The sequence below is a fragment of the Oncorhynchus mykiss genome, chromosome 6 (assembly GCF_057628025.1).
Source record: "Oncorhynchus mykiss isolate SJ-2025 chromosome 6, ASM5762802v1, whole genome shotgun sequence".
Lineage (NCBI taxonomy): Eukaryota > Metazoa > Chordata > Actinopteri > Salmoniformes > Salmonidae > Oncorhynchus > Oncorhynchus mykiss.
This window is the reverse complement of record NC_143027.1, coordinates 7,500,001-7,525,719: the sequence shown is the minus strand read 5'-3', so window position 1 is coordinate 7,525,719 and position 25,719 is coordinate 7,500,001. Positions and strand designations below refer to the sequence as shown.

The window sequence follows — 25,719 nt, the reverse complement described above, 5'->3', positions numbered from 1 at the left end:
GATTTGGGATGGTTTTATATTTATTGAGCCACTCTTTCACAGAAGTACAGGGAGGAAGAGAGAGGCAGACACACTCAGACTCTCTCTCTCGCTCTTCCTCTCTCTGTCTCCCCCTCTCTGTCTCCCCTCCTCTCTGTCTCCCCCCTCTCTCTGTCTCCACCGCTCTCTGTCTCCCCCTCCCTCTGTCTCCCCCTCTCTGTCTCCCCCTCTCTCTGTCTGCCCCTCCCTCTGTCTGCCCCTCTCTCTGTCTCCCCCTCCCTCTGTTTCCCCCTCTCTCTGTCTCCCCCTCTCTCTGTCTCCCCCCTCTCTCTGTCTCCCCCCTCTCTCCTACACAGACCCACATGCAGATGCACACACACACACACACACACACACACACACACACACACACACACACACACCAGAGGAGGCTGGTGGGAGGCGCTATAAGAGGAGGGGCTCAATGTCATGGTTGGAACAGAATCAATGTTTCCATGTGTTCCATCCTGACCAGCCTCCTCTGACACACACACACACTTTTACATTGAGGTGTTCAGTGGTGACATCCATCAGCTTGGTACAGGACTGGTCCAGCCTCTCATAGACCATGGTGTCTGCTCCTTTACAGTATAAACACAGCTTCCCCTCTGGGCTCCGTACTGTCGCACACACGCACGCATGCACGCACACGCACACACACACACACACAACATAGTAAGAATTATGTTTGCATAGACATCTTACAATGAGCAGCAAGGAACTTAAATCTCCCATGAAACGTGTTTCCAGAGTGCTGTTTACCAATGACGGACATCCTCTTGCGGACGTTGTTGAAGTCAAGGATGGCGAGGAGTTCGTAACTGTGTTGTTCTCCCATCTCTACGATGGTGACGCTCTCTGGCGTGCGAGAGCGGAACACAAAGCCAAAATTGCGTGCAGCGGTTACCAAGGCACCCTCGTCAGGGGACTGGGCCTGGTACAGCAGCTCACCTGTACAGAGGGAGTGAAGTTGTTTCCTGTTGTTAGAGTAAGTGGGTAAGTGGGTCACTTAAGTGAGTAAGTGGGTGTAGTTTTCTCTCTATCTCTACATCCTCTCTGCTCTGTGACCCAGATACTGATAAGTGGTCGAGTGCTCAAGGAGATGTCAATTTGTTAGTGGGCGAATGGAACAGTGTTCTTGCCACCTTGATAGCCACTTTTCATTGAGGATCATGTGACTCATACCAGAGTTCCTTAGTGGAAGAAATTTCAATCAGCTTTTGTTTTATCAGAGGAGAAAAAAACTAAATGCTATTTATTTTCTCATCTATAAAACAACTAACTTCATCAACTAACTTCATCAACTAACTTCATCATGTAACCCATTTAATGTAAAGGTAATATGCCTGATGACACGTGAGTGTATCGTTTCATACAAGCGCATTTTCGTCCACGTTCCCTCTCCTCACCGCCGCTCCTCGATGACCTTTGACCTTTTTCCAAAGGCGGCGAGAGAGGAAACAGGAGTTGAGCAAATCCAAATCATTTTATTGGTCACATAAACATACAGTGGGGCAAAAAAGTATTTAGTCAGCCACCAATTGTGCAAGTTCTCCCACTTAAAAAGATGAGAGAGGCCTGTAATTTTCATCATAGGTACACTTCAACTATGACAGACAAAATGAGAAAAAAAAATACAGAAAATCACATTGTAGGATTTTTAATGAATTTATTTGCAAATTATGGTGGAAAATCAATAACAAAAGTTTATCTCAATACTTTGTTATATACCCTTTGTTGGCAATGACAGAGGTCAAATGTTTTCTGTAAGTCTTCACAAGGTTTTCACACACTGTTTCACACACTATTTTGGCCCATTCCTCCATGCAGATCTCCTCTAGAGCAGTGATGTTTTTGGGGCTGTTGCTGGGCAACACGGACTTTCAACTCCCTCCAAAGATTTTCTATGGGGTTGAGATCTGGAGACTGGCTAGGCCACTCCAGGACCTTGAAATGCTTCTTACGAAGCCACTCTTTCGTTGCCCAGGCGGTGTGTTTGGGATCATTGTCATGCTGAAAGACCCAGCTGCGTTTCATCTTCAATGCCCTTGCTGATGGAAGGAGGTTTTCACTCAAAATCTCACGATACATGGCCCCATTCATTCTTTCCTTTACATGGATCAGTCATCCTGGTCCCTTTGCAGAAAAACAGCCCCAAAGCATGATGTTTCCACCCCCATGCTTCACAGTAGGTATGGTGTTCTTTGGATGCAACTCAGTTGAGTTTTTACAGAAAAGTTATATTTTGGTTTCATCTGACCATATGACATTCTCACAATCTTCTTCTAGATCATCCAAATGCTCTCTAGCAAACTTCAGACGGGCCTGGACATGTACTGGCTTAAGCAGGGGGACACGTCTGGCACTGCAGGATTTGAGTCCCTGGCGGCGTAGTGTGTTACTGATGGTAGGCTTTGTTACTTTGGTCCCAGCTCTCTGCAGGTCATTCACTAGGTCCCCCGTGCGGTTCTGGGATTTTTGCTCACCATTCTTGTGGTCATTTTGACCCCACGGGGTGAGATCTTGCGTGGAACCCCAGATCGAGGGAGATTATGAGAGGTCTTGTATGTCTTCCATTTCCTAATAATTGCTCTCACAGTTGATTTCTTCAAACCAAGCTGCTTACCTATTGCAGATTCAGTCTTCCCAGCCTGGTGCAGGTCTACAATTTTGTTTCTGGTGTCCTTTGACAGCTCTTTGGTCTTGGCCATAGTGGAGTTTGGAGTGTGACTGTTTGAGGTTGTGGACAGGTGTATTTTATACTGATAACAAGTTCAAACAGGTGCCATTAATACAGGTAACGAGTGGGCAACAGAGGAGCCTTTTAAAGAAGAAGCTACAGGTCTGTGAGAGCCAGAAATCTTGCTTGTTTGTAGGTGACCAAATACTTATTTTCCACCATAATTTGGACTTCGACGGGGCCACAGTGGAGAAGGTGAAAAGTTTTAAGTTCCTCGGCGTAGACATCACTGACAATCTGAAATGGTCCACCCTCACAGACAGCGCCTCTTCAACCTCAGGAGGCTGAAGAAATTTGGCTTGGCCCCTAAGACCCTCACAAACCTTTTACAGATGTACAATTGAGAGCATCCTGTCTGGCTGTATCACTGCCTGGTACGGCAACTGCTCCGCCCACAACCGTAAGGCTCTCTAAAGGGTGGTGAAGTCTGCCCAACGCTTCATCGGGGGCAAACTACCTGCCCTCCAGGACACCTACACCACCCGATGTCACAGGAAGGCCATAAAGATCATCAAGGACACCAACCACCCGAGCCACTGCCTGTTCACCCCGCTAGCATCCAGAAGGCGAGGTCAGTACAGGTGCATCAAAGCAGGGACCGAGAGACTGAAAAACAGCTTCTATCTCAAGGCCATCAGACTGTTAAATATCCATCACTAGCCGGCTACCACCCGGTTACCCAACCCTGCACCTTAGAGGCCGCTGCCCCATATACAAAGACATGGAATCACTGGTCACTTTAATAATGGAATACTAGTCACTTTAATAATGGAACACTAGTCACTTTAATAATGGAATACTAGTCACTTTAATAATGGAATACTAGTCACTTTAATAATGGAATACTAGTCACTTTAATAATGGAATACTAGTCACTTTAATAATGGAATACTAGTCACTTTAATAATGGAATACTAGTCACTTTAATAATGGAATACTAGTCACTTTAATAATGGAATACTAGTCACTTTAATAATGGAATACTAGTCACTTTAATAATGGAACACTAGTCACTTTAATAATGGAATACTAGTCACTTTAATAATGGAATACTAGTCACTTTAATAATGGAATACTAGTCACTTTAATAATGGAATACTAGTCACTTTAATAATGGAATACTAGTCACTTTAATAATGGAATACTAGTCACTTTAATAATGTAATACTAGTCACTTTAATAATGGAATACTAGTCACTTTAATAATGGAACACTAGTCACTTTAATAATGGAACACTAGTCACTTTAATAATGGAACACTAGTCACTTTAATAATGGAACACTAGTCACTTTAATAATGGAACACTAGTCACTTTAATAATGGAATACTAGTTACTTTAATAATGGAACACTACTGACTTTAATAATGGAACACTAGTCACTTTAATCATGGAACACTAGTCACTTTAATAATGGAACACTACTGACTTTAATAATGGAATCACTAGTCACTTTAATTATGGAACACTGGTCACTTTAATAATGGAATACTAGTCACTTTAATAATGGAATACTAGTCACTTTAATAATGGAACACTGGTCACTTTAATAATGGAATACTAGTCACTTTAATAATGGAATACTAGTCACTTTAATAATGGAATACTAGTCACTTTAATAATGGAACACTGGTCACTTTTATAATGCTTACATACTGCTTTAATAATTTCATATGTATGTACTATATTCTATTCTACTGTATTTTAGTCAATGCCACTGTGACATTGTTCGTCCTAATATTTATATTTTTGTTAATTCCATTCTTTTTTACTTTTAGATTTGTGTGTATTGTTGTGAATTGTTAGATACTACTGCACTGTTGGAGCTAGGAACACAAGCATTTCGCTACACCCGCAATAACATCTGCCTAATACAGTGGGGCAAAAAAAGTATTTAGTCAGCCACCAATTGTGCAAGTTCTCCCACTTAAAAAGTGGAGGTGTTGTTTCACCACCAGGGGGCGGCCCGTCAGGAAGTCCAGGACCCAGTTGCACAGGGCAGGGTTCAGACCCAGGGCCCTGAGCTTAATGATGAGGTTGGAGGGTACTATGGTGTTGAAGGCTGAACTATAGTCAATGAACAGCAGTCTTACATAGGTATTCCTCTTGTCCAGATGAGATAGGGCAGTGTGAAGTGCGATGGCGATTGCATAATCTGTGGATTTATTGGGCGGTATGCAAATTGAAGTGGGTAAGGTAGAGGTAAGGTAGAGGTGATATGACCGTTAACTAGCATCTGAAATCACTTCATGATGACAGTTGTGAGTGCTACAGGGTGCTTGTCATTTCGTTCAGTTACCTTTGCTTTCTTGGGTACAGGAACAATGGTGGACATCTTGAAGCAAGTGTGGACAGCAGACTGAGATGTGTAGAGATTGAATATGTCTGTAAACACTCCAGCCAGCTGGTCTGCGCATTCTCTGAGGATGCGGCTAGGGATACCATCTGGACTGGCAGCCCTGCGAGGGTTAACACGCTTAAATGTCTTACTCACGTCGGCCACAGAGAAACAGAGCCCACAGTCCTTGGAAGCGAACCGCGTCCTCAAAGCGGGCGAAGAAGGTGTTTAGTTTGTCCGGGAGCAAGACGTCGGTGTCTGCGACGTGGCTTGTTTTCCCTTTATCGTCCGTGATTGTCTGTAGACCCTGTCACATACGTGTCTGGGCCGTTTAATAGTGACTCCACTTTGTCTCTGTACTGATGTTTTGCCTGTTTGATTGCCTTACGGTGGGAATAATTACACTGTTTGTATTTGACCATATTCCCAGTCACCTTGCCATGGTTGAATGCAGTGGGTCGCGCTTTCAGTTTTGCACGAATGCTGACATCTATCCACGTTTTTTGGTTTGGGTAGGTTTTAATAGACACAGTGGGAAGAACATTCCCTATCCACTTCCTGATGAACACAGTCACTGTGTCCGTGTATATGTCAATGTTATTCTCAGAGGCAACCCGGAACATGTCCCATTACATGTGATCACAACAATCTTGTAGCATGAATTCTGATTGGTCAGACCAGCATTGAATAGACCTTAACATGGGTACTTCCTGTTTGAATTTCTGCCTATAGGAAGGGAGGAGCAGAATGGAGTTGTAATTTGATTTGCTGAAGGGAGGGCATGGGAGGGCCTGATAGCCATCCCAGAAGGGAGAGTAACAATGGTCAATAGTTCTTGTAGCGCGAATACTACAGGCAATGTGTTGATAGAATTTCGGTTAGCGTTTCCTCCAATTTTTTTGGAGGAAAGGATCCAATTCGGGAAAATCGTATTTCTGGTCGTAATGCTGGTGAGTTTTTTGGATAACGCTGCTCTGATATCCAAAAGTTATTTCTGGCTGTAATAAAACAAAAGGCTTTCTGGGTAATATAAGAAATAACACACAAAAAAACGAAATACTGCCAAATTGCTTAGAAGCTGGAAGCAGAGCTGCCATGTCTGTCAGCGCCATCTTAGATCAAATTAAGAAAAAGCCTATCTCTCTCTCTTTCTCTCTCTCTCCCTCTCTTTATGTTGCATACATACATGAATATGGATAAACACACAGTCTTCCCTTTCAGACACACACAATGTCAACATCTGAAAATGGTTTCATTAACTCTCTCTCTCTCTCTCTCTCTCTCTCTCTCTCTCTCTCTCTCTCTCTCTCGCTCTCGCGCTCGCTCCTCACCCTCTATCTTCTCCTCAGCCATAACGGTGTGACAGAGGGCCAATAGTCTGAAGAAGGACTGGACTTCAGGACTCTCCTGCTTCAAAGCCTCCACCAGGGAGTGGTCATGGAAGGAGAAGTGATGATCAGCCAAAGGGTTGAACGACCAGTCCACTGTTTCTGTGTGCTGGGGTAGAATGGGGGTAGAGAGAGAAAGCCTTGTGCTACTCATTGTTCTTGACTAGCAGTAAGTACTAGCAGTGCATACTAGCAGTGCATACTAGCAGTAAGTACTAGCAGTAAGTACTAGCAGTACGTACTAGCAGTAAGTACTAGCAGTAAGTACCTGCAGTAAGTACTAGCAGTACATACTAGCAGTAAGTACTATCAGTAAATACTAGCAGTAAGTACTAGCAGTAAGTACTAGCAGTAAGTACGAGCAGTAAGTACTAGCAGTATGTACTAGCAGTATGTACTAGCAGTAAGTACGAGCAGTAAGTACTAGCAGTACATACTAGCAGTACATACAAGCAGTAAGTACTAGCAGTACATACGAGCAGTAAGTACTAGCAGTACATACTAGCAGTAAGTACTAGCAGTAAGTACTCATAAATCTAATACTCACCTCGTTGATCTCCTGTCTCTGGCCAGTGTAGCCAAATACTTCCCCTGGAAAAGAAGATGGATATTGGATGAGTTAATGTATTTATTACAGATCACCATTAGCTGCTGCCAAGGCAACAGCTACGCTTCCTGGGGTCTGGCAAAATTTGAAAAACATTACAATACATTCATTAAAGAATTCACAACACAAAATCCACGTGTACGTGTGTGTGTATAGTACGTATGTTATCATGTGTGTGTGTGTGTGTCTCTTCACAGTCCCCGCTGTCTGTTCTGGACTTGGGGACTGTGAAGAGACCTCTGGTGGCATGTCTTGTGGGGTATGCATCGGTGTTCATATGCTAGTATTTGAAACAGACAGCTCGGTATATTCAGCTTGTCAACCCCTCTTTCAAAAACAAGTAATGAGGAAGTCAGTCTCTCTTCCACTTTGAGCCATGAGAGATTGACGTGCATGTCATTAATGTTAGCTCTCCGTGTACTTTTAAGGGCCAGCCGCGCTGCCCTGTTCTGAGCCAACTGCAATTTTCCTAAGTCCCTCTTTGTGGCACATGACCAGACGACTGAACAGTAGACCAGGTGTGACAAAACTAGAGCCTGTAGGACCTGCCTTGTTGATAGTGTTGTTAAGAAGGTAGAAACTAGGGCCTGTAGGACCTGCCTTGTTGATAGTGTTGTTAAGAAGGTAGAAACTAGGGCCTGTAGGACCTGCCTTGTTGATAGTGTTGTTAAGAAGGTAGAAACTAGGACCTGTAGGACCTGCCTTGTTGATAGTGTTGTTAAGAAGGTAGAAACTAGGGCCTGTAGGACCTGCCTTGTTGATAGTGCTGTTAAGAAGGTAGAAACTAGGGCCTGTAGGACCTGCCTTGTTGATAGTGTTGTTAAGAAGGTAGAAACTAGGGCCTGTAGGACCTGCCTTGTTGATAGTGTTGTTAAGAAGGTAGAAACTAGGGCCTGTAGGACCTGCCTTGTTGATAGTGTTGTTAAAAAGGTAGAAACTAGGGCCTGTAGGACCTGCCTTGTTGATAGTGTTGTTAAGAAGGTAGAAACTAGGTCCTGTAGGACCTGCCTTGTTGATAGTGTTGTTAAGAAGGTAGAAACTAGGGCCTGTAGGACCTGCCTTGTTGATAGTGCTGTTAAGAAGGTAGAAACTAGGGCCTGTAGGACCTGCCTTGTTGATAGTGTTGTTAAGAAGGTAGAAACTAGGGCCTGTAGGACCTGCCTTGTTGATAGTGTTGTTAAGAAGGTAGAAACTAGGACCTGTAGGACCTGCCTTGTTGATAGTGTTGTTAAAAAGGCAGAGCAGCGCTTTATTATAGACAGTCTTCTCCCCATCTTAGCTACTGTTGTATCAATATGTTTTGACCATGACAGTTTACAATCCAGGGTTACTCCAAGCAGTTTAGTCACCTCACCTTGCTCAATTTCAACATTATTTATTACAAGACTTAGTTGAGGTTTAGGGGTGTGGTGAATGATTTGTCCCAAATACAAAGCTTAAAGTCCCGTGGAAGGGACACCGATCCCGGAGAAGTTCATGGGTTCATGCTTATTAGTAACTGGAATAAGCAATTGCATCAATGTGCCAAGTGCAGCATCTAGTTGCTCTTCTTTACACAACACGGACCAGCACATATTCTTTACATCATCAACATATGAATCACTACAAAACTTATTGTATGACCTCTTATACACTATATTAGGCCCCATGACCTCTTATACACTATATTAGGCCCCATGACCTCTTATACATTATATTAGGCCCCATGACCTCTTATACATTATATTAGGCCCCATGACCTCTTATACATTATATTAGGCCCCATGACCTCTTATACATTATATTAGGCCCCATGACCTCTTATACATTATATTAGGCCCCATGACCTCTTATACATTATATTAGGCCCCATGACCTCTTCTACACTATATTAGGCCCCATGACCTCTTATACACTATATTAGGCCCCATGACCTCTTATACACTATATTAGGCCCCATGACCTCTTATACACTATATTAGGCCCCATGACCTCTTATACATTATATTAGGCCCCATGACCTCTTATACATTATATTAGGCCCCATGACCTCTTATACATTATATTAGGCCCCATGACCTCTTATACATTATATTAGGCCCCATGACCTCTTATACATTATATTAGGCCCCATGACCTCTTATACATTATATTAGGCCCCATGACCTCTTCTACACTATATTAGGCCCCATGACCTCTTATACACTATATTAGGCCCCATGACCTCTTATACACTATATTAGGCCCCATGACCTCTTCTACACTATATTAGGCCCCATGACCTCTTCTACACTATATTAGGCCCCATGACCTCTTATACATTATATTAGGCCCCATGACCTCTTCTACACTATATTAGGCCCCATGACCTCTTATACACTATATTAGGCCCCATGACCTCTTATACATTATATTAGGCCCCATGACTTCTTATACACTATATTAGGCCCCATGACCTCTTATACACTATATTAGGCCCCATGACCTCTTCTACACTATATTAGGCCCAGCCTTTGGAACTGGTTTTCATAGATATATATGGATACTATATTGTGATCACTACATCCTATGGATTTGGATCCTGTTTTAAAGCACATTTCTGCAGCATTAGTAAAGATGTGATCAATACATAATGATGATTTCATTCCTGTGCTGTTTGTAACTACCCTGGTACAGTAGGTTGACTGATAACCTGAACCAGGTTGCAGACACTGGTTACAGGTTGATGTTTTTTCTTGAGTGGAAGGCTTGATGAAAGCCAGTCAATATTTAAAATCACCCTGAAAATATACTTCTCTGTTAATATCACATACATTATCAAGCATTTCATACATATTATTCAGATACTGACTGTTAGCACTTGATGGTCTATAGCAGCTTTCCACCAGAATTGGCTTTAGGTGAGACAGACTAACCTGTAGCAATATTACTTCAGCAGTATTTAACAAGAGATCTCCTCTAAGCTTTACAGGGAAGTGGTGGTTTATATAAACCGCAACACCTCCCCTGTTGGCATTTCTGTCTTTTCGGTAGATGTTATAACCATGTATTGCTACCACTGTATCATCAAAGGTATTATCTAAGTGAGTTTCCAGAGCTCAGTCAGAATATGAATGTCATCTGTTACAAGCTAGTTATTGACTTCATGGACCTTGTTTCTTAGGCTGCAGATGTTAATATGGGCTATTTTTTTAATCACTTTTCTGGGTTTGCTTGATTGTTTTGAATTCCTTACTGGGAAACTTATCAGATGTAGACTTGCTCATGTTATTTATATTGGCGCTGATAGCGCAGGGTGAGCTGCACAAAGTGGGTTTCCTACAAGTATACACTGCCTCAGTGCTAACAGTGTAACTCTGGTTCATGGGCTCATGGTTACTGCATACAACAGCTGTAGGATCAACAGAGGTATTCAGGGAAGTTAGGGGGACATGAATTAACTTACTTTCATTGTGTCTGCCAACGCCCCTGGGATCATGTACATTTGATGGAGCATTATGACGACTCATTGTCACAATGGTAGGGATTAACAGAGCTGATCTTGGGTCATTGATGGTTCTTCTGTGTGTGTGTGTGTGTGTGTGTGTGTGTGTGTGTGTGTGTGTGCGTGTGTGTGTGTGTGACATGCATGTGTGTATGTTTCTGAGTTCGCCCATACACACTTTCTTTCCTGCCTTTGTACGATCTGAACCTCACCGTAGCTCTTCCTAGTTACCATCTGAACCTCACCGTAGCTCTTCCTATGTACCATCTGAACCTCACCGTAGCTCTTCCTATGTACCATCTGAACCTCACCGTAGCTCTTCCTATGTACCATCTGAACCTCACCGCAGCTCTTCCTATGTACCATCTGAACCTCACCGTAGCTCTTCCTATGTACCATCTGAACCTCACCGTAGCTCTTCCTATGTACCATCTGAACCTCTCCGTAGCTCTTCCTATGTACCATCTGAACCTCACCGTAGCTCTTCCTATGTACCATCTGAACCTCACCGTAGCTCTTCCTAGTTACCATCTGAACCTCACCGTAGCTCTTCCCGTTGATAGAACACTTGTTGAATGTCATGATGTTCTGAGTGAGTGTTCCGGTCTTGTCCGAGAAGATGTATTTGATCTGACCCAGCTCCTCGTTCAGCGTGGTGGTCCGAGCCTTGGCCGGGGTGTCACTACGTGCATGGTACATCTTCCTGTCCCAGTCGATGTAGAAACTGTTCCCCAGACGGATAACCTCCACACTGCAACACACACACACACACACACACACACACACACACACACACACACACACACACACACACACACACACACACACACACACACACACACACACACACACACACACACACACACACACCTGATGTAGAGACAGACAGACCTGATGAATAGACAGACAGACCTGATGAACAGACAGACAGACACACAGACCTGATGAACAGGGAGACAGACAGACCTGATGAACAGGGAGACAGACAGACCTGACGTAGAGGGAGACAGACAGACATGATGAACAGGGAGACAGACAGACATGATGAACAGGGAGACAGACAGACCTGATGAACAGGGAGACAGACATACCTGATGTAGAGGGAGACAGACAGACCTGATGTAGAGGGAGACAGACAGACCTGATGTAGAGGGAGATGGGTACGACGGTGTTGAGGATTATGACGTAGGACCAGAAAGTGAGGAAGCCGGAGAAGGGGGTATCAACTCCCCCCTGTCTGGGCAGGAAGGCAGTGAACTCTGACCCCCAGAGCTGCTCCCAGATCCTGTTGCCAATGGCCAGGATGGTGCACATGAATGCCAGGAAGCCAAAGATCTACTGGCAGAGAGGGTACATAGGTCAACAGATGGGTACAGAGACATAAACATGTGACATGTTTGACATAAACATGGAAAACTGGTACTGTATAAGCTAAATCATATGAGTCCATGTTTGAGTGAGTACATGGTGAGTACATGGTGAGTACATGTGAGCACATGTGAGTGAGTACATGGTGAGTACATGTGAGTGAGTACATGGTGAGTACATGGTGAGTACATGGTGAGTACATGTGAGTGAGTACATGGTGAGTACATGGTGAGAACATGTGAGTGAGTACATGGTGAGTACATGGTGAGTACATGGTGAGTACATGTGAGTGAGTACATGGTGAGTACATGTGAGTGAGTACATGGTGAGTACATGTGAGTGAGTACATGGTGAGTACATGTGAGTGAGCACATGGTGAGTACATGTGAGTGAGTACATGGTGAGTACATGTGAGTGAGTACATGGTGAGTACATGTGAGTGAGTACATGGTGAGTACATGGTGAGAACATGTGAGTGAGTACATGGTGAGTACATGGTGAGTACATGGTGAGTACATGTGAGTGAGTACATGGTGAGTACATGGTGAGTACATGGTGAGTACATGTGAGTGAGTACATGGTGAGTACATGGTGAGTACATGGTGAGTGAGTACATGGAGCTGTAAGTACAGGACATGTTACTGCTGGACTCACACAGAGGACGAGCACGTTCATCAGGCGGTCGATGCTGGTCCTCTTGAAAGTGGTCTTCCCACAGTTCTGCATCAGCTTCGTCTCTGGACCTGGACCACGAAAGGATCACAGGGTTAGTATTTAAGGGGCTACATGTGACAATTTAGAGATAATTTCCATTTCCTCATTTCCTTTCCTTTTGAAGAGTTTCTAATCATGAAGATTAAATATTTATATTTGGTCAGTCAGGGTTTGGTATTCGCAGTTGAGGTTTATTATCTATACTGGCCAGCAGAGGGCGTGCTGAGTCTAACTGACCTGTGAACCAGCACCATCCTGACCTCTAACCTTTGACCGCTTACCGACGAACAGCACCAGTCCTGACCTCTACCCTCTACGGCACCAGTCCTGACCTCTACCCTCTCACCTGTGAACAATACCAGTCCTGACCTCTACCCTCTCACCTCCAAACAACACCAGTCCTGACCTCTACCCTCTCACCTCCAAACAACACCAGTCCTGACCTTTACTCTCTCATCTCCGAACTGCATCAGTCCTGACCTTTACCCTCTCACCTGTGAACATCATCAGTCCTGACCTTTTACCCTCTCACCTCTAAACAGCATCAGTCCTGACCTTTTACCCTCTCACCTCTAAACAGCATCAGTCCTGACCTTTACCCTCTCACCTGTGAACAATACCAGTCCTGACCTCTACCCTCTCACCTGCGAACAATACCAGTCCTGACCTCTACCCTCTCACCTCGAACAACACCAGTCCTGACCTCTAGCCTCATACCTCTGAAGAGCATCAGTCCTGACCTCTACCCTCCCAACTCTGAAGGGCACCAGTCCTGACCTTTACCCTCTCACCTCCGAACAGCACCAGTCCAAAACACCACTCTGTGTTCCTGAGGGTGCAGCCCCTCAGCAGGATCTTGTCATTGTCCAGAGAGTATTTCTGACCGGCGTTAGTCAGAGTTCCTGTGAAACGGTCTAGTCGGCTGTTGGGGGGCTCACAGCTCACCTCGCCTTCAGAGAGTAGGGAGGAGACACAAGGTTCGTCAGGTAGGAGAGGAGAGGGTGTCATCATGAGGATGAAACATCCTAATCTACAAACTGGTTCAAATCAAACTTTATTTCTCACATGCACCGAATACAACAAGTGTATTCGCTGACTTACAAGCCCTTAACCAACAGTGTAGAACCTTACCGTGTAATGCTGACTTACAGTGAAGTTCAAGAAGAGTTAAGAAAATATTTACCAAGTAGACTAAAATAAAAAGTAACACAATAAGAATAACATTAACAAGGCTATATACAGGGGGTACCGGTACAGAGTCAGTGTGGAGGCTATATACAGGGGGTACCGGTACAGAGTCAGTGTGGAGCCTATATACAGGGGGTACCGGTACAGAGTCAGTGTGGAGCCTATATACAGGGGGTACGGTACAGAGTCAATGTGGAGGCTATATACAGGGGGTACCGGTTACAGAGTCAGTGTGGAGGCTATATACAGGGGATACCGGTACAGAGTCAATGTTGAGGCTATATACAGGGGGTACCGGTACAGAGTCAGTGTGGAGGCTATATACAGGGGGTACTGGTACAGAGTCAATGTGGAGGCTATATACAGGGGGTACCGGTACAGAGTCAGTGTGGAGGCTATATACAGGGGGTACCGGTACAGAGTCAATGTGGAGGTTATTTACAGGGGGTACCGGTACAGAGTCAGTGTGGAGGCTATATACAGGGGGTACCGGTACAGAGTCAATGTGGAGGCTATATACAGGGGGTACCGGTACAGAGTCAATGTGGAGGCTATATACAGGGGTACCAGTACAGAGTCAATGTGGAGGCTATATACAGGGGGTACCGGTACAGAGTCAGTGTGGAGGCTATATACAGGGGGTACCGGTCCAGAGTGAATGTGGAGGCTATATACAGGGGGTACCGGTACAGAGTCAATGTGGAGGCTATATACAGGGGGTACCGGTACAGAGTCAGTGTGGAGGCTATATACAGGGGGTACCGGTACAGAGTCAGTGTGGAGGCTATATACAGGGGGTAGATGCTATACACAGGGGGTACCGGTACAGAGTCAGTGTGCGGGTTAGTTGTTCATAACGATATATATTTTCAACGGGAAATTATCTGTATTTTATTAGAACTACGTAGTGGCCAACCACCTCCCTGTGGGAGACTCACCGCTGAACAAAGCCAGGTTATGAATGTTGTCCCCCATGTCTCCTGTGACCGTCACAGCTTGCTTCACTTTCAAATTAGTCTCACTGAGAGGAAGAGGAGGAGGAGATTTGATTGTATTGGGATCTCTTTTAGTCCTCATTTGGACTAATCTACAATATATAATTTCGATCACATTTTCACATATAACACACTGTTACAAATAATAGACATAATAGACTGACATGTTGACCAGATAAATACTCTGACAGTCTGAAATTATAGATTGATTCCTCCATCTACCAAAGTCCAACACAGCCTTCCAATGTATTATTTTTGAAACGGTTCTAAAGTACTGTTTGAATTTATATGAAAGGTTTCTGGTTCGCTCAGATAAATTATTCAATTTCTTTATTGCTCTGAATCAAAATGTTACTTAACCTATTTCTCTTTTCTGTCAGGATAACAATGTATTCCTAGTATTTACTGAATGTCTGTCTCTTACCACCTGAATCCTGTTGTGAATAGAGTTTGGCCATTTTAAATGGTGTATATTATGAAATACAATAAGCATGTTTTTTTCAATTATCTTGTCGACTGATGACCAACCAAGAACACTGCGCATGACTGCAACAGAAGAACCATATCTCCACCTTAAAACAACCCATGACTACAATAGAATAACCATATCTCCACCTTTAAAACAATCCTTGCTGCTTTGTTCTGTGCAATCTGTAGCCTCCTAATTTAACTTGCTGGAGGAGAGGAGGAGACGAGGAGGAGGAGAGGAAGATAGGAGGAGGAGAGGATGAGGAGAAGAGGAGAAGAGGACAATAGGAGGAGGAGGAGGAGGAGGAGGAGAGGATTATAGGAGGAGGAGGAGGAGAGGAGGAGGAGGACGAGGACGATAGGAGCAGGAGAGGCATGAGTATGAAATAGACACAGGCTTTGTACAGTAGATGAACAAACAAACCGACACACAAACACACACACAGACACAGACACACACTGACCCGTCCAGTTCAGCAGTCTCTATGTAGACAATGTTGAGAGGTTCACTACTAGAGAGCAGCAGCAGGTCTGCCTTGAAATCACAGAGGGAGAGATTCACATAGTCAGATTCACTGACTATTAAAGACACTGAATATAGGCACCTGTTTCACACCCAGCCCATCACGATGGTCTCTTATGCCAGAATCATAGCAGCTGAAATATACTAACAACGAGGTACTGGATGTTTAAGACCTGAAAAGGTATGTTGTAATGAACACACAGTAAGGCTGGTTCAGTGTTCTGTTCTCACCGTAACAAACTGGTTATTTCCAAGTTTGATGATGTCACCCACATGAACATCCATCCATTTTTCACTCCGTAGTCTAGAGAGAGAGAGAGAGAGAGTGGGGTGGGGGAGGGAGAGAGAGAGAGAGAGAGAGAGAGAGAGAGAAAGAGAGAGAGAGAGAGAGAGAGAGAGAGAGAGAGAGAGAGAGAGAGAGATAGTGGGTGGGGTGGGGGAGGGAGAGAGAGAAAGAGGGGTAGGAATCAAGTTTTTAAAGACAGTAGACATCCATCCCTCTATTTTTTAGGATCAGGAAGAAAATGTACAGAGGGGTTAAATCTGTGTACGGCCTATTTTCTTTTCAACTCCTGTCTGTGACTGTCTGTAAGTCAGGAGAATGATCAACAGGATGAAAACAAGCACTTCCTGTTGCCTGCAACTGCTTCCTGTTGCCCCCCTGAAAAGAGGGCATGTTGCCCAACTGTCCCTGCCTGAGGCACTCACACATTTGCTGTTGAAATGGATTTGGGTGGAGGACGGTGGAGAGAGTAGGGTGGGGACAGGGAGCAGGAAGGGGCAAACATCTGTGACCACACACACACACACACAACCAGTGTGCCATAATGAGTTGTGTTCATTATGTACTGTTAGAAACCAATAGTAGATCTCATGAACTTACTCTCCATCGATGAGCACTGTGACCTTCCGGTTGTTCACCTGGTTGTCACTCCTGTGGCGGTTCTATTAGGACAGACATGATTATAATAACATTAGACTAGACTTGTGAATGGAGGGAATTCCAGTCGACTTAAATCATTACAAAGACTTCTGTCCGGCTGAAACGTCTTCTTCCTCTGGCTTAAAGGTCAGAGGTCGTCTAAACGTCTAGTTTGGGTCTGGAGTCTCACAAGACCACTCAGCAAAATGACTGCCCACCGCCACGGCGTCGCTAAAGATGGTCAACATCTCCTCAACAAGAGCCAATTGTGACAAGCCAAGCAATATGACCTCACTAAAGCAACCAGCGGGGGTGGTGGCCCATGAGATTGAAGAAAGGTCACTGACTCCATCCCAAATGGCACCGTATTGCACTACCTTTTGACCAGAGTCTATGGGCCTTGGTCAAAAGTAGTCCGCCATATAGGGAACAGGGTGCAGTTTGGGCTGCAGGTAGTGTTGCCACCCGACCTAACGAACAGACCCTTGTTTAGCTACTGAGATTAACGTGTAAAAAAATTACATCACATGGCCCAAAATGCAACAGTATCAGGTCGCCAATCCACTTCACAGACAACAGTAGTAGTACCTGTTTGTGTAACACTGGAATTGACGAGTAATTTTCCTTATATAGTTTTAGTTTTGAATCTAGATTCCTGCTTTGAACAACAGAACAACAGAACACATGAAAACACATCAGAATGAATTAGCAATGTTAGGGTAGGTCATCTAACATGTTGACCAATCGGCTCGTGTTACGCGCGCCAGCATTGCAAAATTAATTTACAATTACATGTCACTCAATCATTTCATCCGTACTGCAACGAGCATCTGCGTTATCTGACGCTAAAATAGAACTGGTTCTATTTTTGACGTGTCACGCCCTGCAAGTCCCGCCTCTCCCATCTCCTCATTGGTTTTTAGGAGCACATACCCACGTGGGTGATTAAAAGATGAACTGAGGTCCACACTCCAGTCCAGTTGGTGGCGGTAATGCACCTTAAAGTTGGTTGCCAACCGCCATATAAAATCCACAGAAGAAGAAGAAGACTAAAGGAAGAGAGATTGTTTTGTTTTTTTACTAGAAACTAACTAGGTGTCCCCTTTTCTTGGATTGATTGATTGATTATCGGAGTAGAGAAAACACGATTTTGTGTGACTCAAAATGGGTCAAAATTCTACAAATATCCATAAAAAAAGACTTTCAGGTAAAATAACAACCTGATGTTTAAATCCCAGAACAAATTAGCTAGAAACTGCAAGCTAGCTAGCTAAATGGCCATGAATGTTTCATATGTTTCGACCTGTCCCCTAAATTAGTATAGTTGGTTCAGAGTTTGTTTTGATAATTCAACCTGCGTGTCTGGATCTCGTCTGGTGTGGATGGACAAAATCAACATGCTCACGATGGTGAACACACTGACGCACGCGCTTGCCCAGTCTAGTTAGCATGTACGGTAATGCCCGAGGGGAAGTGAGAGCAGAGAGGGAATCTGAATTGTTACTCAATTATGTTACTGATATTCTCCTCGTCAATAATGACTAAATCAGTGTACAGTCCATCAAGGTTATTAAAGTAAACGAAAACTGAAACAAAAATAAAAAAAACAAAAATTGGAAACTGAAATAAAAATGACAATGAAAAACATTTGAAAAACTAAAACGATACTGAAACTATTATCTTTGACTGCAAAACAAACACAAATAAAATAAAGACCATTATAACTTTCTTTAATTGTATTTTTTTTCTTCTAAACTTTGAGCTAAAATCAAATTGATTATTCTGATGGGGTTTTTGAGCTTCTGAATTGATAAGACGTATTTTAGTAAGCCTTATTTAACCAAGTAAGTTGACTGAAGACACGTTCTAATTTACAGCAACAACCTGGGGAATAGTTACAGGGGAGAGGAGGGGGATGAATGAGCCAATTGTAAACTGGGGATTATTAGGTGACCATGATGGTATGAGGACCAGATTGGGAATTAGCCAGGACACCGGGGTTAACACCCATACTCGTCGGGACACTGTTTAACTTCCCATCTGAAAGACGGCACCTTTCACAGGCAACGTCCCCAATCACTGCTCTGGGACATTATAATATTTTTGTAGACCAGAGGAAAGAGCGCCTCCTACTGGCCCTCAACCACCACTTCCAGCAGACTTTTTATATCTCCCTCTCTGACTTTAAGCATCAGCTGTCAGAGCAGTTTACCGATCCCTGTACACAGCCAATCTGTAAATAGCCCACCCAACTACCTCATCCTCATATTGTTATTTACCCTTTTTGTTATTTTGCACCCCAGTATCTCTACTTGCATATCATCATCTGCACATCTATCACTCCAGTATTAATGCTACATTTTAATTATTTTGCCTCTGTGGCCTATTTATTGCCTTTCCTCCCTGATCTTCTACATTTGCACACACTGTATATATATATTTTTTATTGTGTTATTGACTGTACGTTTGTTTATGTGTAACTCTGTGTTGTTGTTTTTGTCGGACTGCTTTGCTTTAACTTGGCCAGTTCGCAGTTGTAAATGAGAACTTGTTCTCAACTGGCCAAACTAGTTAAATAAAGGTGTTCTCAACTAGCCTACCTGGTTAAATAAAGATGTGCTCAACTAGCCTACCTGGTTAAATAAAGGTGAAATAAAATAAAAAATAAAATAAATCGTCTCACGGAAGCTCGTCTGTGTTCATCCGTGAAGAGCACACTTCTCCAGCGTGCCAGGAGCCATCAAAGGTGAGCATTTGCCCACTGAAGTCGGTAACGACGCGAGACTGCAGTGTGGACGATGAGCATGGATCTAATCTCAACGTCTTCACCAGGGTCTTGACCTGACTGCAGTTTGGCGTCTTACCGACTTTGACCTTTGATGGCTCCTGGCAAGCTGGAGAAGTGTGCTCTTCACAGATGAATCCCAGTTTCAACTGTACCGGGCAGATGGCAGACAGCGGGTATGGCGTCGTGTGGGCGAGCAGTTTGCTGATTTGTCAACGTTGTGAACAGAGATGTCGGTGGGGTTGTGTTATAGGCAGACATACGCTACTGACAACAAACACAAACACATTTTATCGATGGCAGTTTGAATGCAGTTTGAATGAGATACCGTGATGAGATCCTGAGGCCCATTGTCGTGTTATTCATCAACCGCCATCACCTCATGTTTCAGCATGATAATGCACGGCCCCATGTGACAGGGATCGGTACACAATTCCTGGAAGCTGAAAATGTCCCAGTTCTTCCATGGCCTGCATACTCACCAGACATGTCACCTTTTGAGCATGTTTGGGATGATCTGGATTGACGTGTACGAAAGTTTTTCCAGTTCCCGCATAGTGCAGTAATATCCACAAAGAGCAGTAATATCCACAGAGTGCAGTAATACCCACATAGTGCAGTAATGCCCACATAGTGCAGTAATGCCCACATAGTGCAGTAATACCCACACACTGTAGTGCAGTAATACCCACAGATTGCAGTAATATCCACATAGTGCAGTAATACCCACACACTGTAGTGCAGTAATACCCACAGAGTGCAGTAATATCCACATAGTGCAGTAATGCCCACATAGTGCAGTAATATCCACAAAGAGCAGTAATATCCACATAGTTCAGTAATACCCACATAGTGCAGTGATACCCACATAGAGCAGTAATACCCATGTAGTGCAGTAATACCCACATAGTGCAGTAATACCCACACACTGTAGTGCAGTGATACCCACATAGAGCAGTAATACCCACATAGTACAGTAATACCCACATAGTGCAGTAATACCCACATAGAGCAGTAATATCCACAAAGAGCAGTAATATCCACATAGTGCAGTAATGCCCACATAGTGCAGTAATATCCACATAGAGCAGTAATATCCACATAGAGCAGTAATATCCACATAGTGCAGTAATACCCACATAGAGCAGTAATACCCACGTAGTGCAGTAATACCCACATAGTGCAGTAATACCCACATAGGGCAGTAATAACCACATAGGGCAGTAATAACCACATAGGGCAGTAATACCCACGTAGTGCAGTAATACCCACATAGTGTAGTGCAGTAATACCCACATAGTGCAGTAATACCCACATAGTGTAGTGCAGTAATACCCACAAAGTGCAGAAATACACACATAGTGCAGTAAAATCCACATACTGTAGTGCAGTAATACCCACATAGTGCAGTAATACCCACATAGTGTAGTGCAGTAATACCCACATAGTGCAGTAATACCCACATAGTGTAGTGCAGTAATACCCACAAAGTGCAGAAATACACACATAGTGCAGTAAAATCCACATACTGTAGTGCAGTAATACCCACATAGTGCAGTAAAATCCACATACTGTAGTGCAGTAATACCCACATAGTGCAGTAATACCCACATAGTGTAGTAATACTCACATAGTGCAGTAATACCCACATAGTGCAGTAATACTCACATAGTGCAGTAATACCCACATAGTGCAGTAATACCCACATAGAGCAGTAATGCCCACATAGTGTAGTGCAGTAATATCTGTATAGAGCAGTAATATCCACAAGGACATGTTAACAAATCCTTTGTGGCCCAAAAACAATAAGCTAGCTTTGAAGTGGGATTGGTTAGTCTGGTTGAAGAGAACAGATTGGAGTAAGGAAACCACTACTCTATGTGGTGTTAATTTCACCCCTGAGGACTTCCACATGGAAGGCAGGATTCAGAATGAGACTTCGACTGAATCCAGGTGCTGTGCCGAGTGTGAAGGTGAAGCCTGCAACCTCCGTTTCCTACCGACCTACCAGTACATCGTGAATGTTAGCAGTAATGGATATAAACCAGGTCAATTCAATGTAGATTTAACTCACTATATTGCTTCTGGATTAGCTGACTGTCCCTCTGCCGGTGAAATGCCCTGTCCCTCTGAAGGCCTTTCCTTGGCTCTTCTTCGGTAGCTAATTCAGCCGTCAATCGGTAAGTCTCCGTTCTCCCTACTGTATATCTTCCAGATTTTTTTAGGTGCGTTCTCTGAGTTCCTAACTGTGCTAGACTAATTGTTCTCTGGCTTACTACTTGCAATGTCAACCTTGGTGGTTAGGCTAGCTAGGCTAGTTAGCTGGTTAGGCTAGCTAGCAGGCTAAAATTATTAACTTTAGCTGGCTGGCTTGCTGCATAAGATAACTGCATATACCAGTAATGTTATCTGATAACTTGTTAGATGCCGTTAAGTTTTTCCAAAACTTTGTTTTACTTTAATGTAGCTGTAAACTAGGTGTTGATAGCAACTGGCTGACTCATGCAGTGCTAATGTAACGATAGCATGCTGGTAGGGCTAACGTTAGCAGGCTAGTAGGGCTAATGTTAGCAACTAGTAGGGCTAATGTTAGCAGGCTAGTAGGGCTAATGTTAGCAGGCTAGTAGGGCTAATGTTAGCAGTCTAGTAGGGCTAATGTTAGCAGGCTAGTTGGCTAGCAACCTTGCAAGCTGATTTGCAACACAAAAATTCATAAAGTATATGCTTGTAAGTTAGACGAAAATTACATTGAAACCAGTAGTCATGAGTGTAAACGATTTGGTTTAATTTGAAGTTATACATTTGAAGTTATTTCTGTTTACATCATAGGAACTAGGCTGGCTTGCTGGCTCCTCCATATTACATCACACCCCCCCGATTAGAATCTTGGGGATTCTAATCGCTTTTATGTAACAACTCGAAAATAGAAAAGAGGTGTGACTTTGCATTGGGACTTTTGATGCGAACACTAATAGAAATCCATATGCTACATGTGGTTATGGTTATGCTACCTGTGATCGGTTGAGCTAACGTAGGCTAATGCGATTAGCATGCGGTTCTAAGTAACAAGAACATTTCCCAGGACATAGACATATCTGATATTGGTAGAAAGCTTAAATAATTTTTAATCTAACTGCACTGTCCAGTTTACAGTAGCTATTACAGTGCAAGAACACCATGCTATTGTTTGGAGGAGAGTTGCACAATTATGAACTTGAAAAGTTATGAATAAAACAAATTAGGCACATCTGAGCTGTCTTGATACAACATTTTGAACAGAAATACAATGGTTCATTGGATCAGTCTAAAACTTTGCACATACACTGCAACCATCTGGTGGCCAACATCTAAATTGCACCGGGGCTGGAATAATACATTATGGCCTTTCTCTTGCATTTCAAAGATTATGGTACAAAAAAAACTACAAAAAACACACATTTTTTTCTTTGTATTATCTTTCACCAGATCTAATGTGTTCTCCTACATTCATTTCACATTTCCACAAACTTCAAAGTGCTTCCTTTCAAATGGTATCAAGAATATGCATATCCTTGCTTCAGGTCCTGAGCTACAGGAAGTTAGATTTGGGTCCTGAGCTACAGGCAGTTAGATTTGGGTCCTGAGCGACAGGCAGTTAGATTTGGGTCCTGAGCTACAGGCAGTTAGATTTGGGTCCTGAGCGACAGGCAGTTAGATTTGGGTCCTGAGCTACAGGCAGTTAGATTTGGGTATGTCATTTTAGGGCCTGAGCTACAGGCAGTTAGATTTGGGTATGTCATTTTAGGCGAAAATTGAAAAAAAAAATGGGCGGATCCTATTAAGACAATTTATGTTTCCTTTATGTTGGCCATTACCTGTGTCATTGATAGTATTCCATGAGACCAGCACAGGTAACTTTACTATTCATCGGATGTTCTACCTTTTTTTAACTGCACCCTCAAAAATTGGAACCAATATACACTGATTAAGCTTTAACTTACTTGATTATATATATATATATATATGTATTTATTTTATCCTTAGAAACCTACTGTACTTTGAAGTTGCATTGCTCTTATCTTTTTTAGATAAAAAAAACAACTAACAAAAACATAAAAAGTATAGACAATTAACAGTACAGACACCCACATAAAAGCGAGGGAGAGAGAGAGGGAGTGAGAGAGCAACAGAGCAAGGAGGAATGTAGAAAATAAACATGAAATAGAGGTGTATGAGTTCAAGGAGAGGAGGTACAGTAGCTAGAGAAGGATGTAGCTACAGAAAAACACAAACAAGTCCTAGTCCCAACCAATGACATGATGACATTACTGCCACCAACACGGCAACAGTAACCATGGAAATATAGATAAGAGCCAGAGGCAGGATTTCAGTGAGAGAGAGAGAGAGAGAGAGAGAGAGCGAGAGAGAGAGAGAGAGAGAGAGGAGTGTGGAGTGCAGTGACAGCCTAACTAACAATAGTCTGAACCTCTACTGTCTCTCACCAGCCAAGTACACCAACACAATACACTCCTCTGCTCACACAACAAAATACACTCCTCTACTCCCACAACACAATACAGTCCTCTACTACCACAACACAATACACTCCTCTGCTACCACAATACACTCCTCTGCTACCACAACACAATACAGTCCTCTACTACCACAACACAATACACTCCTCTGCTACCACAATACACTCCTCTGCTACCACAACACAATACAGTCCTCTACTACCACAACACCAACACAATATACTCCTCTACTACCACAACACCAACACAATACACTCCACTACTACCACAACACCAACACAATATACTCCTCTACTCCCACAACACAATACACTCCTCTACTACCACAATACCAACACAATATACTCCTCTACTCCCACGACACAATACACTCCTCTACTACCACAACACCAACACAATACACTCCTCTACTCCCACAACACAATACACTCCTCTACTTCTACTTCCACAACACAATACACTCCTCTGCTACCACAACACAATACACTCCTCTGCTACCACAACACAATACACTCCTCTATTACCACAACACAATACACTCCTCTGCTACCACAACACAATACACTCCTCTGCTACTACAACACAATACACTCCTCTACTACCACAACACAATACACTCCTCTGCTACCACAACACAATACACTCCTCTACTACCACAACACAATACACTCCTCTGCTACACAACACAATACACTCCTCTGCTACTACAACACAATACACTCCTCTACTACCACAACACAATACACTCCTCTGCTACCACAACACAATACACTCCTCTAATACCACAACACAATACACTCCTCTACTTTTACTTCCACAACACAATACACTCCTCTACTACCACAACACAATACACTCCTCTACTTTTACTTCCACAACACAATACACTCCTCTACTTTTACTTCCACAACACAATACACTCCTCTACTACCACAACACAATACACTCCTCTGCTACACAACACAATACACTCCTCTGCTATTACTGCCTGACCACCACTCCATTTACTAACCCTGGAGAAACAGCCAGGTGAACACATGTCTGGGATTCATCTCATGATTCAGGGACAACACTAGTTATTGTAGAATAATTGTTAGGTGCGGTTCTTGCAGTGTTAGGTGATGTTCTAGAAGTGCTAGGTGATGGTCTAGACGTGTTGGGTGATGTTATAGAAGTGCTAGATGATATAGAAGTGTTAGGTGATGTTCTAGAAGTGATAGGTGATGTTCTAGAAGTGCTAGGTGATGTTCTAGTAGTGTTAGGTGATGTTCTAGAAGTGTTAGGTGATGTTCTAGAAGTGTTAGGTGATGTTCTAGAAGTGTTAGGTGATGTTCTCGTAGTATTAGGTGATGTTCTAGAAGTGCTAGGTGATGTTCTAGTAGTATTAGGTGATGTTCTAGAAGTGCTAGGTGATGTTCTAGAAGTGTTAGGTGATGTTCTAGAAGTGCTAGGTGATGTTCTATAAGTGTTAGGTGATGTTCTAGAAGTGCTAGGTTATGTTCTAGAAGTGCTAGGCAATGTTCTAGAAGTGTTAGGTGATGTTCAAGAAGTGTTAGGTGATGTTCTAGAAGTATTAGGTGATGTTCTAGTAGTATTAGGTGATGTTCTAGAAGTGTTAGGTGATGTTCAAGAAGTGTTAGGTGATGTAGAAGTGTTAGTTGATGTTCTAGAAGTGTTAGGTGATGTTCT

General features: G+C 43.3%; 1 protein-coding gene across 1 annotated transcript in view; it reads right to left on the bottom strand.

Moving 5' to 3' along the window:
• The window catches only part of LOC110525208 (putative phospholipid-transporting ATPase IM), a 61,769-nt gene that overhangs the window by 18,191 nt on the left and 17,859 nt on the right, over positions 1-25,719 (bottom strand). The window contains exons 6-17 of the mRNA XM_090236931.1: positions 16,693-16,754; positions 16,041-16,113; positions 15,751-15,821; positions 14,762-14,844; positions 13,427-13,585; positions 12,576-12,664; positions 11,695-11,888; positions 11,096-11,304; positions 7,031-7,074; positions 6,427-6,592; positions 781-969; positions 523-638 (exon numbers count right to left, since the gene is read on the bottom strand). Of these exons, the coding sequence (XP_090093057.1) occupies positions 523-638; positions 781-969; positions 6,427-6,592; positions 7,031-7,074; positions 11,096-11,304; positions 11,695-11,888; positions 12,576-12,664; positions 13,427-13,585; positions 14,762-14,844; positions 15,751-15,821; positions 16,041-16,113; positions 16,693-16,754 (1,455 nt within the window). The remainder of the gene's footprint in view (positions 1-522; positions 639-780; positions 970-6,426; positions 6,593-7,030; positions 7,075-11,095; positions 11,305-11,694; positions 11,889-12,575; positions 12,665-13,426; positions 13,586-14,761; positions 14,845-15,750; positions 15,822-16,040; positions 16,114-16,692; positions 16,755-25,719) is intronic.